Raw genomic sequence first — 15842 nt, 5'->3', positions numbered from 1 at the left:
AAATGGAATGAGTGACTAAAGGAACGACTACAGTACATTTAATGAGTGCGGGGGATGTGATGTATGAGATGTCAGAGCAGATGATCATTATAATGATGGATCTGCGGCGCGCTCAGACCTCACGGCTCATAACTGACAGACTGACGCTGCCGACGCTGTTTGACAATCTAGAATCAAACTAGCAACTCCGTGCTTTGCAGAGACGCACTCAGGGTACTGTAGAGGGCTGGGTGATGGAAATGTACACCTGAGTGTGTGAGAATGTTCCTGCAGGGTGTGTATGCAGCTCCTGTGTGTGTGTGTGTGAGTGTGTGTGATGGGCTGTGAAATACGATTTCAAAGTGTTTAGTCATGTGCTTGAGTACAAGTATTTACTTTCGCAGGATTGAGCGAAGGAGAACATGTGTGTGTGTAAGAGAGAGAGGAAGGCAAAGTGAAGTGTGACCCGGGGGCTGATGGGAGCCCTGAGCTCATTTATCCTTATCGCTGTGGTGGCCGACCTGTCGGTAACCCTAGCAACTGTTGCCGCGGGGTAGAAAGAGGTGCCCTACTGTAGCATTATGCAAGCAAAGGCCAGACGTGCCTGGAGTTGATGAGACAAACCAAACACACACACACACACACAGCACTTTATCTCTGCTGTCTCACTGATCATTCTGCTTGTCACACAACACAAGGGCACTCTGAATGTCGCCAAGACACACTGTTGTTTGAAAAGGTAATATGTAAACTAAAAAAAAGATGTGGAGATTAAATTGTTTGTGTGTGCGCGTGTGTTTGCAGAGGAAGGTGGTTTTTTTGAGAGTGAATAAGGTGCGATTGTGCATGCAAAATAGGTACTTTTAGAAAGATTAGCTGCTCTATTAAGAGAGCAAATTACAGCTTCTGGATACATGAGTTAGGCTGAATTGGTGTGTGTGCGTGTGCGTGTGTCTGTGTGTGAGGTGGGAGAGTTAACATTGTGAGTCTATGGCGACTGACAGTGAAATCAGAGGAAGAGTGTGGGCATATTCAAATGAGATTTGGATGAGCGCACGCATGTGTGTGTGTGTGTGTGCACGCGTGTGGGTGCAGATATGTGAGAGGCAATGAGACCCCAGAGTGCTGACAATGGGCCAATGAAGCTGTATTGCTTGGTGTGCTGTTTCTGTGACCAGACAAAGATTAGAAAGGTTCATTGCTCTTCCTCTCCCTCCCTGTTCCTGCAGTGATCCATCTTTACTTCCATCCAGCAACCCGATCACCGAATCAGTGGCAACCATCCAAGACTGGGTCAGTGGGGGAACACACACAATCTAACATCAGAGACAGCTGGATGAAACACACAAACTTATTAGGATTATGTAGTCAGCTAAAGTGTATAATGAAGAGGTTTTCATGGTAGTTTATAAAAAGGACAGTTCATCTAACTGCAGCCTTCCCTCCAGAATACTCCTTCTTTCATCAGCCTCGACTACAGTAGATGAAAGGGGTGCTGATCAGGTAGCTTTCTTTAAATTTCTATTTTGTCTTGTAAATCCAAAATCTGCTTCTGGTTTAAAGGATAACTTCATCCAAATCTCAAAAAAACATAGCTTCTCAATTACCTCTAGTGGTGTCTTTACCTTGTGAGACAGCTGGATTCACGACATCACATGAGAATCCATCTTGTCAAGTTATGTGCTTGTGTCTGAACCACCAGTGGTTCAGACCAATCAGCATCCTATGAGGATTCTTGTGTGATCATGTGATCTCATGATCTCGCGAATCCAGCTGCCTCGCAAGGTAAGATGGTGATAGAAAGATGGTTCATCCAATCACCTGCCAAGCACTTTTTGAAAGTGCCTGTCCTTTTCTGAATGGTTTGGAAGGACGACTTCAAACCATCTGACGTGTCAGGTTAGTGGTATATGGCCATATAGAAAGTTTTTGTTTTATGAAGCCAGGTTTTAAAAATATACTCATCTAGAAATTCTGCCATCACCCCAGTACAATGGAAGCAAATAAAATTTTTGAGAAGGATTGCTTAAAGTGATCACAAGAGTTGCACCCACACAGAACAACAACAGAAAGAGTAGATCATCAAACTCTGAGAGGCTTGTGTTAATATTCTTTCAACGTTCATGTTTATTAAAGAGGAACTCCAGCAATTTCACACATCAATGTCCATTTCCAGGTGTTGGGGAGTATTACTGCAGGCTGTATAAAGGTTTTTTGTTTTTTTTTAGCTCTTTTTTAGACTATAAGTTTAAAAATTAAAAAAAAATGATGATTATGTGGAGTTAGAAAGAAGTGAGGTTACCAGACCTCTGTAGCCCACTCCTCATCTCTGCTGGAGGATAGCAGCTCCAGTATACATTAGCTGCTACTAACATAATACACCTGAATCTCTGAACCAAACTGTTAGTGGTCAGGTTGCATATGGGTAATGTAGGTGCCAAGTTTTGTCAAGAAAGAGTCCAACAATGTTGTAGGGGTGCAATGCTAAATCAGTGGAGTACTCTTTTAAATTACATGTGCTATTGTGCAAACAACACATTTTTGCACAGGCTTAGTGTGTTTTGTTGTGTAGAATTTAATTTGTGGTGCCCAAAGCATTTGAAAATGAGCTATGAAAAAACTCTCCAAAACTAGTGTCCTGTCTTTGGTGTTCCAGTGTAAACAGTTCACAGTAAGGAAATGGCACTCAAATTCTTCAAACACACACTTAATTTCATTCATCTCCATTCTATTGGGATGGCAGCAGAAATCTGAGAGACAGATAACTCAAAACCTTTGGGAAATTAAAACGCAACCATCTGCATGGCTAGATACCACTGCTGGTAAATGTAAACAATTTTGGTCAACTGACTTCAAATCATTTGTCCTTGAAGCCAGATAGGATCAGTTTTTAATATTAGGTCACTATAATGTATATTAGCTTTTACTCTGTCCGTATTGCTGCAAGGACAACACATGTCATCTCTGACTGTCATGTAATGTAACAACCTCCAGCAAGCAATCTTGTGGGTCCTGTTCTCTGTCGTCTGAGTAGCTTTTTAATTGGTAAAGTAATGACAAAAGACATTACAAAGTTTGTCTCTCAGGCTTATACTCATTGTAATGATGTGTGTTGTTTATCTAGACGACTGCCTCCACCAGAAACTAAATGGTGCAAGAGGGAAACATTGCAACCATAATTACTTATCACTCACGTGCAAGCAATTAGCTGCTGATTTCCTTGCTAGTGACGCTCACTTTGCTTATTGCTTTCAAATTCTATTACTGCCCTATTTGTGTATCTGATAAGATTGTGGAGACTAACACAATTGTGAAACAACATCGTTAATGACTTTGTTCAAACTACAATGGTGTGAACAATAATAACGCTGCGCTATGATGCAGTCGCAACAGAATTGGAGACAGGTGACATTGGTGGGTAGTTAGTCTTACCAATTCACAGCACTACGGTGGTGACTGTAGCTAGTGACTGTCCTCATTGTTTGTTAAACTCCCTAGATGACTTACTGCATGTTGAATACATGAGAATAAGTCCGTGAGAACGATACCAAGATCTTTTTAATATTTTAAGTCCTTCCACTGATACTCTGAAACCTGCAAATCCTCCACCTGAATGATATCAAGCATCCAATCAGTTCAACCTCAAAAAAACAAATTACAGTCAGTATGTCACACTCATATCCTCTAGATAACTTCACTCTCTCTGCAGATCTCTTCTGTGTTGCCTGAAATTATTCAGGAAATGAAAACTTCATCCTGTCCCCTGAATATTCCTCCTGTCAGATACCTGGACAATTTTAATAGAGTCTGAACTTATATTCAACCTATTCTGAAAGGAATAACACTTGACCCTAATGATTTTAATAATTACTGTACCTTTTTCCAAAATTCCCCTCTTTTGCTAAGGTTCTTGAAACAAATTGACTTTTACAATAATCTCCTTTCTCCTTCAGGAATGAGAAGTGGCTGTTTGAAAGGTTTGAGTCAGATTCTGTCAGATTTAATCTTCTGCTACTCTATCAGCCAATGTTGGAAACCAGTTATTACTTGTACTCTTAAACTTAAACATGGTATTTAACATAATAATTAACCATTCTATCCTCTTGGACTGTCTTGAGCATTGGGTTAGCATGGAGTCCAACTTCTAGCACAGGATCTTCCGTATTGTCCTCAGTGATCTTTACTATTCCACATTGCTTGGCCCTATTTTATTCTCCATTTACATACCACGTTTAGCTCATCTCATCTGGATTGGATTGCATCACCTATTTGCAAATCACAATCACTAAGTTTGTGTGTAAAGTCCTTCCTAAGTTCTTAGTAACAACTAACTGGTTACAAAGTAGTAATTTATCAAGTAGCACCATTAAAACTTAAGCAATATCTTAGCTAGTAACGACTTCTGTTGCTATGAGCCATCTGTAGCGCGGTCCAATCAAAAAACAATTACCTTTATAAACAGGGAGTCAAAGTAAAACTAACTGTCAATGCTTTGCAAATGTAGGTATATTACTCAGTTTTAATTATATATGCTTACATAGAGAAATGTGTGTTATGAGTTAGTAGTATCCCTGAGGTTCTGAATGAGTGGGAAACATCCCAACTAATAGTCTGATGTTACTAGCATAATATTTTGTAATTTGAAGTACATTGTTAATTTTGTGAGAAGTAGTTCTCTCTTCCCAGTTTACATTAGTATTAAACAACAGTGTCAGGTCAGACTTTTCCGTCATTACTTCTTCTACCCTCCCTCTGATGGGGTCATATATTAGCAAGCTAACAGTAGTTTTGTCAGGTAGCTACACAACAGTAACACCTGGCAGTTACTGGGTGTAAATGTTTAGTAACAGCTCATTTCTATGTTAGAAATAGTTTGTGTGGTGCAGTTTTAATTTGGTTGGCTCTTTTGCTAACAATGACATTACAACCAGGCTAAGTTTGAACTTATGAACAGCTAGTGCAACTAGCTCCTGGAAAACAAAACACTGACTTTCATTTTTATGCAGATGACACTATGGTATATTTTAGCCAATGGAACGAAAGAAACTGCATTTTCATCAAACCAGTTGTTCAAATCTGTTTCTTTCAGCTTGAGAAATTTGCAAAGAATAAATAATTTCTCTCAAGTCATTCATGCTTTCCTTTACAGCCATCTTTACATTTTTTACAAAATGTAGCCACCAGAGTGGTAACAGGCTCTAAGATCTTCTGTTATTTCTCTATCATTTTCTGTGATTGCTGACAAAAGTGGACAACTGACAATATGCATATCTGTTTAACACAAAAAGGTTTCCACCAGTTTCTTTGCTTGTTTTTGTCCCTGGGCCTTGTTTTCTCTGCCTCTCCACAGAGGGTGATACTGATGCAGTGGAGTGTGAACAGCCAAACAGCTACTCAGAATTCAATTTAGGTAGGGCAGCTGAGAAAGAGGGCTCATTACACACACACACACATACACACACACACAGCCCATTGTTAAGATGACAAGTAAAGAGGACACACATTCTGTCATCTCTCTCTTGCGTCATGTGTGCACTTGTGTTACCATGTAAGTGTGTAAATATAAGAAAGAAAGAAAGAAAGAAAGAAAGAAAGAAAGACACACATCCCCCAATGATCTGAAGAAGCAAAAGAAAAAACTCAAAAGAAATGAAGAGGGAGAAGCCAGGTGCCAAAAAAACTGAGCCCACAAGCCATCATAAATAAAGCATGGAGGCATTACGAAGACGCAAGAAGGGGGAAAAATAATGAGAAAAACAGCGAGGAGAGACTGAGAGGCTGGGCGGCATCATTTCTCTCAAACAGACTACTGATGTCATTTACCCTGCATCAATATTTCACAGCCTAGATGGAGGGGAGGAAAGGGGATCAGGGGGAGGTGTGAGGGCTTTAGAAAAGTCGTAAAGATGGACGAAGAGCGTGAAGCAGAGCTGCAGAGATTAAACCAGATCCAGAAACAAAGACTTAAAGAAGAAAAGCACTGCGAGAGTGGGACTGATGGAAAGGGAGGGGAGAAGTAATAACTTAATTTCTCTTCCGCCGCGGGGGTGTACTCTCAAGGTTTGGGAAAAAATACATTTGATAAATTTGTTTGTCCATATCCGTGCTCAGGCCCACGGAGCCTCGACAGATTCAGAGCAACACTGTAATCAGCATCAGCCTCCGCCATGTGCACTTATACACTGTTGAATGTTAATAATAACTCCTGATGACAGGGGAAACAAGCCCACAGGCTTACTGTACTGTACTGCACACACGCCAAGTGTTACAGGGGTTCATTACTAATTAGCTCACTGCGAGGCAATAATGACTAACATGCTTCTAGGCCCACTTAACACATCCAAAAATTCACTGTGCTAATAATGTACCATCTGTCTCAGCACTGACCATACAATATGCTTCTCATGGGTACACTTAACAAATCCTTGTGTTTTGTTAAATTACTACCAGCAGTGGCAGCTGAGGGCCGCTGGAAACTTGATTAGCGTCCACAAATTAATGCTTAAAATTATAAAGATGTATAGGCAGAGCTGTTTACATGAGGATAAAAGTGCTGAAATAAAAAACTGGAATAGAAAACGTATTACTGTACAACAGCTTTCAAGTAAACTATTTTAAGAGATTGATTTGGTCCAAAAGTATTTCATGTACAAGCTGTCTCTTTCTTATTAAGATGTGTTTATATGTATGACTAGCTGAAAAGAAAATGAATGAGTGTGTGACTGCAGCAAAGTTTCATGCACTTATCTACAGTGTATTACAAACATGGTAGATGGGTATTTCAAAGTGTTGAAAATCAACTGCAGACACATGGTAACAGACCATATGTAATCTTAAACTTTTAAATTCAATTAAATTGGGAACTTCCTTTTAGCTCTTCAAACACAAATATAAAAATTAAGATATTCAGAATTTAGATATTTTTATTCAAATATTAGAAGTGAGTTAATCTTAGTTTTTAGATCTTTTTCAGAGAAATTTGTTGAAAGACTGAATGTTCCTTACAAAATGCCATGTATACCATTACTTCTCATTATCTATTCAAGATTGTATTTATTTGTTTTTTATTTTATTTCCTCTCTGAGTGGGTCTCTATGCTGAGTTGGTACAAAGCTTACATTAAAAATGTAAAAATTTCTGACTCAAAAGAAGAAAAAAGCTGCAAGAAATCCAAGATAAAAAGAAAATATGAACATAAATTACTGCGATATTACTCCGATTCAGAGAGATACTACCAGATGATCACTGTGTTTGGTGAAATATGTTGGTGGTGCAATGTTCACTGAACAGATTATCAAATGGTGAATTTGCACCAGATTAAAAGATCAAACAACTTCTGCAATTGTTACAAATCACATGAGGTCCCCATGTAATACTGAGTGAATAAGTCTTGGTTTTGCTGGAGGTGCCAAGAAACTCTTCACTGTCCCTGAACCCTCACTACACTGTACCTATTAACTAACAAGCTTAGAGGGAAACTTGTATAAACTGGTATTTTTCAACCTAGACCCTATTTTCTCATCTTTTTGTGTCTAAGTGACTGATGGGGACAACAATTTTTGAAATTGGTTCAGTATTGAGCGAGAGTGCGAAATCAGTCGAAATGTCGAAATTCACCAAATATTCAGCCATGACAGATGAGTTGGAGAGAGGAGTGCCGGGAGGAGTTTGTTGTGTTGGAGTACAGAAAGTGTAGCTTAGTTTTATCTAAAAGATTTTCAAAGTCATGGCTGAATATTTAGCCGATTTCGACAACAACTCAACTTTCGCAAGATTTCAGAGCGAGACTTCTCCTTGAGCGAGATGTGGTTAGACACAACCACAAACAGACCAGAACAAGCGAAAGGTAAAGAAGAAAGTTTTATTTCTCGTTTTATTTTCCCATAATGTTGTTACACACAAAAAAACAAGCACTTTCAGTGGATGTACACTGACAGGACGCTATCGCCCCACTAGATTATACTGCAGTCTGTTTAGCGGCTGCCGGCTGAAGTGCTCTCGCTCAATACTGGACCGATTTCAAAAAATTTTGTCCCCATTACTCACGTAGACACAAAATGACAGTAAAATAGGGTCCACATTGATAAATAACGGAGTTTCCCATTAAATTAAAGGCCATTTCTAAAGAATGATGCAGACATACTGTTGTATATCAATAACAAAGTTTTTTAAATGCTGACCTTTAATGTAGCACACCATCAGGACAATCAATGTGATTTTAAACTTCTAACTCAGTGCAAACGAGCTGTTCTTTCCCAGACATTGCCTCAAAAACACAGACGACGTAATGAACTGTACGTCTGCTGCAAATGTGAGAAGCTAGTACACTATGTTTGGATTAATCTTTTTCATTACTACAGTTGAAGAAATGTATTTCGTCATTCATATCAGACTAAAGTTCCTCTGGTGTAATATAGTCTCCGCTGTCTTTTACTGCCACACAACTCAACATGAGCACTGTGGTGTCATAGTGTGAAATACATGCCTGAGGGTTCAACATTTTACGCCACCAAATGAAGAAAACAGTCCCAGTGTGCCTCCTTTGTTACTAATTTTGTATTTTTGTAGAGTTCCTCCAGGCAAGTCTTACATCTGTTGTGTAATTGGGCAGCATGGACTGTGTTAAGGCACCAATGTGCTGGATTTTGGGACCATTTTTTGTGGTATTTCATAACTGAAACTGGTCATTTCAGAAAACAGCACAGCCGGATATTACAAAAATCACACTGGATTTGGTGCAGGGCCTGAAAGCCCTTTGAAATACATTGGAGGAATTTTATGGGAACAGTGTATAATTTGAGAACACAGCCTTTACTTATCAACAAGATTATGATTTCGCAGTATCATTTATCAACTGTGTACTACGGGTTTACACACAGGCCTTGGAGCGATAGATGAAGAATGACCTGACGCTACTCTGTGCTTGTGAATGATTGAAAATGTGTACAGACTTCAATAATTGTCACTGACATGTGAAACTAATGGAGCCCCTTAAGTGCCTCAAGTATAAATCATTAATAGTGTTAATAGAGTTACACAGACACAATACTCACTGAGAGTCATAAGGAGAAATGGTGTGTTCTTGTATTTTATTTATATTCAAATGATGTGGGGACAAATAAACATTTCCATTAAAGTTTGTGCATGCAGACCTGGCAACTTTGCTTTGATAGGAATTGTTTTTTGAGATAACAATAGTTCAAATAGTTGAGAATCTTTTGTCTTTTATTGTAAAATTTTGTTTCTCAGCAAACCAATATAACATTTTTGACTGTCTGCTAATGAAATCAAAGAACTATCTAACCATCTAATCTCTGAACTATCAATCAAAGCACTCCAAACAAAGACTCCTGATTTGCTACCTTTTAAAGTGAATGTTAGATGTGGTACAACTGCAAAGTCAATGAAAAAACAAATGGGCTTGAATAGACAAAAAGTTTGCTCTAGGCAGTGCAAACTGATGCAAAGATGAGTCTGTGCCAGCTGAACGTGTTTTTTTTTTTTTAAAAAGAGGTTATCCAGAGGCTGCAGGACTACAGAGACAAGAAGAGAAAGAGCCGAGACTGAAGTAAAAAAGAAATAAATAACAGAAATAACTTCAGAGTTTCAACCATCACATTACTGTGTTTCCTGTCTCTCTATACTGTACTACAATCACATAAAGGCAAAACTACCTTAACTCCTCCCCCTTCATGTCATCGGCAAACACCTTTATGCCATTCTAGATACAACAGGACAACTTATACTTCTGTTTCTCTACTTTCTGTTTGGTTCAGTGGCACTGAATCAGTAGAAACATGTGGCAACAACAGCTGTGAGATTGCCAAAAAGAATAAACCATAAGGATCCACCGTGTGAGTTAGTAATCAAGTTAAATTCGCCTTTCTATCTTAATGGAATTCTTTATACAGTAACAAATTCTTCAAACTGAAATCTAATAAGATGACTGCACTAAAAAGAAAACGATAATTTAAAACTTAAATAAACACATTGGTCTTAGTGGGTCATTTAGATTTATAAGCTCTTGTAAGATAGAGCAAAAACTTTGGAAATGTCAAACTGTAATTGTTGTATTGATATCCAAAATGTTTAAAGGAAATGTGGATGACATGCTCACCCCAAGTAAACTCTTTAAGTTGGCTGGTGGTTCCTAGTGAATGGAATGACATTATATGTGATGAGAGACAAACAATCTTATGATATTAGATTTGCATAATTGAAGTTTTGGATTCGGACAGATTATTAATGAATCATCAAAACTGACAGACAAACATCAAATGTGTGAACGTATTTTGTCTAAATGCATGATCATGTGATGCTTAAAGATGTTTGATTCCTCGAAATTGATGTTGTCTGATCATTTGTCATGCAGCGCTGGATGATTTTGTTTCGTGGAATCATTTTTCTCAATTCATAATCAGATGCTTGTTTCATTGATTGACATGCATCGCTGCTGGAGCGTATGCGGTCGCTGGTAATTGGACAGCAGGCTACATCCCAGTTTAGCGGGGATATTTTCCAATACCTCACAGGACTTCTCATGCATCATCATTTCATCTGAGCTGTTGTTGAAACGCTGTCGTTCAAATACCTGCCTGTTCCTAATGAAGAGATATGATGCTCCTATCCTGATATTTAACGCTGCATGCACAGAGGAGCTCGCCCGCACCCTCCCTCCCCCTGTATGTTTAACTCACGGTATACCAGGGCCACTTTTATCAATTACAACAAAAGCGATGGGACTTTGGGTCATTCCAGGAGCGGGGTGACGCCCGCTCTGGGAGGCGGTCACTGATTGGACGCCTCGGATGACACAGCTGATGATGGAGAACACTGCATGCTCGGTTTAACAGCCTCATCCTTGTAGACCACTTGACCACACCTCGACCACAACTTGATTATAAGATGACAGTGGTTGGACCATAATGTCACCAGGTGAAAACTGCTTTCTAGAGTTTTGCAACAGGTCTGAGAAAAGCTAAATTTCATTTCATTTTCTGAAGCTCTCTGAAACTCAAGAAATACCTAAAATGTGCAAAAAGCTGTTAAAAACTACAGCTAACTAAAGTTAAAAATATCCTAAAAAAGGCTGTAGAATAAAAAGGATATCGAAACAAAAGGGTTTAGGGTCCAATTTTTGATTTCACCCAAAGTGTTAAGAATTTAAGAATTAAATACAATATTATGAAATAAATGATCATAGGAATAAATACAGACAAAATATATAATGTAACCATGACACTGTGAAATAATTCAAATTTAAACTCTGCTGAGGATTTCATCCTGCTCATTAACATCAATAGCATATAACAGTAATTCATTGTTTTTATTTCGCAATGCCCATTTTTTAAAAGGCTGGACTGAATTTTAAATAAAATAAAATGGAGATTGGAAAAAAGGCCATTTTAAATAAAAATGAGCAATTAAATGGTTACATTGCATATTTAGTTTGCATTCATCTCTATGATTTTTTTCATAATGTCTTATATACTGTATTTATTACATTTGAAACTTTGGGTCCCAACAGCTGATTGTTATACTTTAACAGGAGTTTGTTGTTTTATCCTTTTTATTTGCCTTTACTAATAAGCTCCATATAATGTAAGGGATCTGTTGGTACACTCACTTTTTATTGGCAAAAAATTTAACTCAAATATAAACTAGATTCAACATTTTAAGTATAATTGTGCTTTTAAAGCTTTCAATACAAATATTTCAAATGAAATGTTTGAGATGTTTAAATCCACTGATTATCGGATCTTTCAAACTGTCAAGTTTTTGTTTGAAGAAAAATTTGACGAGTCTGAAATGTTCTGATTCTACAAGTTGCCAATTAGCAGGAGGGGTATTTCAGTGGTCAAGTGTTCTCCATAACCTCTACTTACCACTGGACCAATGAAAACAGGTTAAGCTGCATGGATCCTAGGCCTAGCCAATCATTTAAGCAACTACAGACAGTGACAGGTCAGTAGACGGGGTTACAGGTTGGACAAGGAAGAGGGTGTTCAACACTTTTAGGCACGATGGCACAGATGGGCTTTGGCTCAGCCTGGCCCAGATCTAAGTCCATCGGCATTAGGGATTAGCCCTGGAATGGAATGGCGGGAAGACAATTGGTTGATTGGCTGATGAACCTGTTGCCGGGCGGATTCCAGGCATTTGGGTAGCCCTGATCGGTGGCTCTTACCACGACGGATATCCGGACTCGTTTGGACGGCCTCCTGTGCTCAGGAGACGTGGGGCTCTCCATGTTGTTGTTTTTCTTACGGCGACCAGAGACAAGCACACAACATTAACAACAACAACCTCAACGTCAGATTGACTTTGCCAAAAAAACTTTCTGGCAATGCCACTCTACGTAACCAAACTTCACTGCAAAGCTGGGAGAAAAAATACACTGAATATATTTCTATGAAACAAGTCATTTGTAGGGTGGTGCAAGAGTGGAGAAATATTTCTTTAAAGTCTTGCAGGATGCAAGCCTGAGACAAAGTAAAAAAGGTTCTATACTGAGGTCGACTGAGATGCTGTGTGTGTGTGTGTGTGTGTTTGTGTGGGAGGTACTGTACTGCGGAGTGTGAAGGACTGTATGTGAGAGATAGCATAGGACTGTGTGCGTGTACAGAATGTGTGAGGGACAGGATGTGAGCCACTGTGTGTGTGTGTGTGTGTGTGTGTGTGTGTGTGTGTGTGTGTGTGTGTGAGGGGGCGTTTTGGGGTGTATTCGAGGACATGGCTCTCTCACCTCCATGCCTTCCGTGTCTGGACTGGCGCAGAACAGGTTCTTCAAAGCAATGCCTGAATTATCGTGTGGGCCTGAAACAGAGACAGAGAATCAAAACCACTGGAACAATCAGATTTCCTTGTTCTTCAACTGTTAAATTAAATTCCTTCTGTTTGCAGAGCACCTAATCTTGCGTTTAAAGAAGCATTACAATAGCTGCATCCTTTGCAAAAATTCTGTCAGACTTGAGCCTTGACTGTGAATCTGGATAGGACCAAGGTATTGATTTTACTAGAAAAAATATATACATAATTAGGACAATCTATATGCAACTTCAATATGGATGTGAAGGATATCAAAGGCACTAGAAGGAGGATTTTCTATGCCATGAAAAAATTTACAGACCCACCTAGACCAACTGGCTAAAAATATACAAATCCATTACTGAACTAATTTAATTAAATGGTAGTGAAGTGTGGGACCCCCTGGCTTTGTGAAATGTGTAATAACATTCTGGAAATCTACAGAAACGCAACCAAGAATGAATTCACAGTTGCCAATATTCATGTTGAATTAAGTTCCAAAAAAAGAGCATTAAAGTATAAATATCTAAAGGCCAGTTACCCTAACTCTCATATCAATCCATTCAAAAGTTGTCAAGACATTTCACCCAAAACCACGAAAAAGATGACAAGACTATAATAAAAAATCATGACAATATTTATCACATTGTGTGCAGTGGAAAAAACTGCAGTGCCCTGGATTCTCAGCAGGGATATAAACTTGTATCTCATGTTCATAAAAACAACAATTTCAGTTCCAATTCTGACATTGTTGTCTGCACAACAACAGCTCACTTCATTCACCTACCAGACAGCAGATAAAAGTGACAGAGCTGGTTCTGCTTCAGCGTTTTTAAATCCCAGTTTGTTAAATACAGTGCAAACACACACAGAAGAACCTCTTATACTAAAGCTTCACAGGCTTCAGTTTATGGGAAGCATCAGGTTACAGTTTGTTAAGATCTTGCAGTGTACAGGTGACAAAGAACACAAAGAAAAGTACACCAACCATTCGACCTATATGACGAAAACTCAAAGTATAGACAATACTGAGAGGCAGATTACTGGGCTCTGTGAGCGACCAGAAACTAAATACAGATTGTTAGAAAAAAAAAAATCAATATTTACTTGACTGATTTTTTATTTGATGTCTTTTCTTGTATGCTTCTTCTATTAAAGATATGTCATCACATAAAAATTTCATACATTTCCTTTATAATTACCTCTTTGAATACAGTAATCTATGTAATAATGTGCAAACCATTTCTTGTCTTTCCTCACATGCTGAATTAAATTTAAAAAGCAAACCTTTTACAACCTTATTTGGTAATATTGCACTTAATTATGCATTATGGTTTTTATTATTATCAACATTATGGTTTTCATATTGCTGTATACAAAAGCAAATTTCAATTGGAGAGTTTGAAAGGCATGCACTGTGATGAGAAAAAGTAGAGTTTGGCAAACAGATAGTGTAGTCAGCGAGTGCTTTAATAGTTTTTTCATCATCAGAGAGAGACTACGAGTTGTTAATACTGTTACAAGAGTTTAGAGACAGAAGCCATTAACAACACTCTTTCCGGATCTATTCAATCTCCTTTTTTCTTTTGGATTGCCTGTTTGGAAACTCTCTGATGTGTGTGTGTGTGTGTGTGTGTGTAGGTGAGTGTGTGTCTTACTGGTGGGGATCTCAGTGGGTCGCTCCACCACAGAGGGTCTCTTCAGAGCGGGTTTAAGGGGCTTCTGAGGAGTTGGACGAGTAGGACTGAAGGATGACTCCTCAGTAGAGATCTACACACACACACACACATATAGATAAGAAACGGCACTCAAAGCTCCCAAAACCCAATCCTGCTTAAGAGATCGACTCCTCTCTCTCGTCCTGCAGACTCATTAGACAAATGGATGTACTTGTAGGGAGTGATGAGATGGAGAGAAATCAAAAGGGGGAACAAGTCCAACCTAAAAGAGAAAGCACAGGGAAAAAGAAAAAGAACCCAGTGGGAGCTGAGAGCTTAAAGAAGGGCTGATATAACATTAAATGACTTCAGTGACTTTCTATGCTGGCTTTTCCATGACCTAAAAAATACTTTGGTTCGGTTGCATTAATGTCTTTCTGAAGTGGCTGAACATAAAATGTTTCACAGATCAGATGCTGTGTGAAACAAGTTGGAAAATATATTCAGTTACGACTCTGTGATGTGACCCATTTGTAAAATCATTAACATTCCTGATAAACTGGGCTGATACAGTCTCTTAATTAAATATTGGACATCAGTTAGCTGGAGTTTCTTTAATTCTTTTCCTGTGCAGATATATTTCAGCCCCCCCCCCCTCCTTTGTGAAGTAATTCCTAAATTAAAGACTAAAATGTTAAATATAATATCTGCTTCCAATGAGTAACAGTAGTGGGAGACCCTACATTTAAGAACATTCATTATTCTTGTTTTAAGGAAGGGGAATAGTGTCTGTTAACCTTTAAAAACCCTGAGTCAAACCTTGTGAAACACATATCATACTGTAACAATATTCTACCAGTTGAAAGGCACTGATAAAAGCAGCACAGGATGGAATGGGAAAAGTGGAAGAAAAAGGGGGAAAAAAAGAGAAAAAACAGGGTAAAGAGCTTCTCGCACACCACACACATACACTCTTTCCTCCCACTCCCACATCCATGCCTGAGGGTGTTCTACTCAGCCACTCACTGCAAACTGATGAAAGAGAAATGAAGACAGGAAAAAAGGGAAGAATCGACATTTTGAGCAGTACAGTGCAAGACCTAAAACCAATTTAGACATCTACCTTAAACACTGGCTGCCAGTATCCCTTCTGTCTCTCTCTTGCACACACACACACACACACACGCATGCAAAACTCATGCAATCTCCTTATAGCCGTTATTGATGGCTTAATAACATGTTAATTATGCTCTTAGCTATCCATCTGTCTAACACATACACAGTTTCTGAACATATTTCACATCTTCACCATCCAAACAGAAGTATCTGTCCATAAATGTTACTGTGCCTCCACGAGCTTCGGTTTTAGCGCAACACGTAACTGACCCTGAAACAGAA

General features: G+C 38.7%; 1 protein-coding gene across 3 annotated transcripts in view; it reads right to left on the bottom strand.

Moving 5' to 3' along the window:
* The window catches only part of LOC137185691 (chloride channel protein 2-like), a 161569-nt gene that overhangs the window by 15685 nt on the left and 130042 nt on the right, over positions 1-15842 (bottom strand). For 2 of the 3 annotated variants that reach the window (XM_067593993.1, XM_067593994.1), the window contains 4 exons: positions 14445-14556; positions 12725-12795; positions 12167-12241; positions 10097-10129 (listed from right to left, as the gene is read on the bottom strand). In XM_067593993.1, the coding sequence (XP_067450094.1) occupies positions 10097-10129; positions 12167-12241; positions 12725-12795; positions 14445-14556 (291 nt within the window). The remainder of the gene's footprint in view (positions 1-10096; positions 10130-12166; positions 12242-12724; positions 12796-14444; positions 14557-15842) is intronic. The other variant, XM_067593995.1, reaches the window with a different exon arrangement.

Source organism: Thunnus thynnus, chromosome 7 (assembly GCF_963924715.1).
Source record: "Thunnus thynnus chromosome 7, fThuThy2.1, whole genome shotgun sequence".
NCBI classification, from domain to species: Eukaryota; Metazoa; Chordata; class Actinopteri; order Scombriformes; family Scombridae; genus Thunnus; species Thunnus thynnus.
This window is presented reverse-complemented; position numbering and strand designations above follow the sequence as displayed.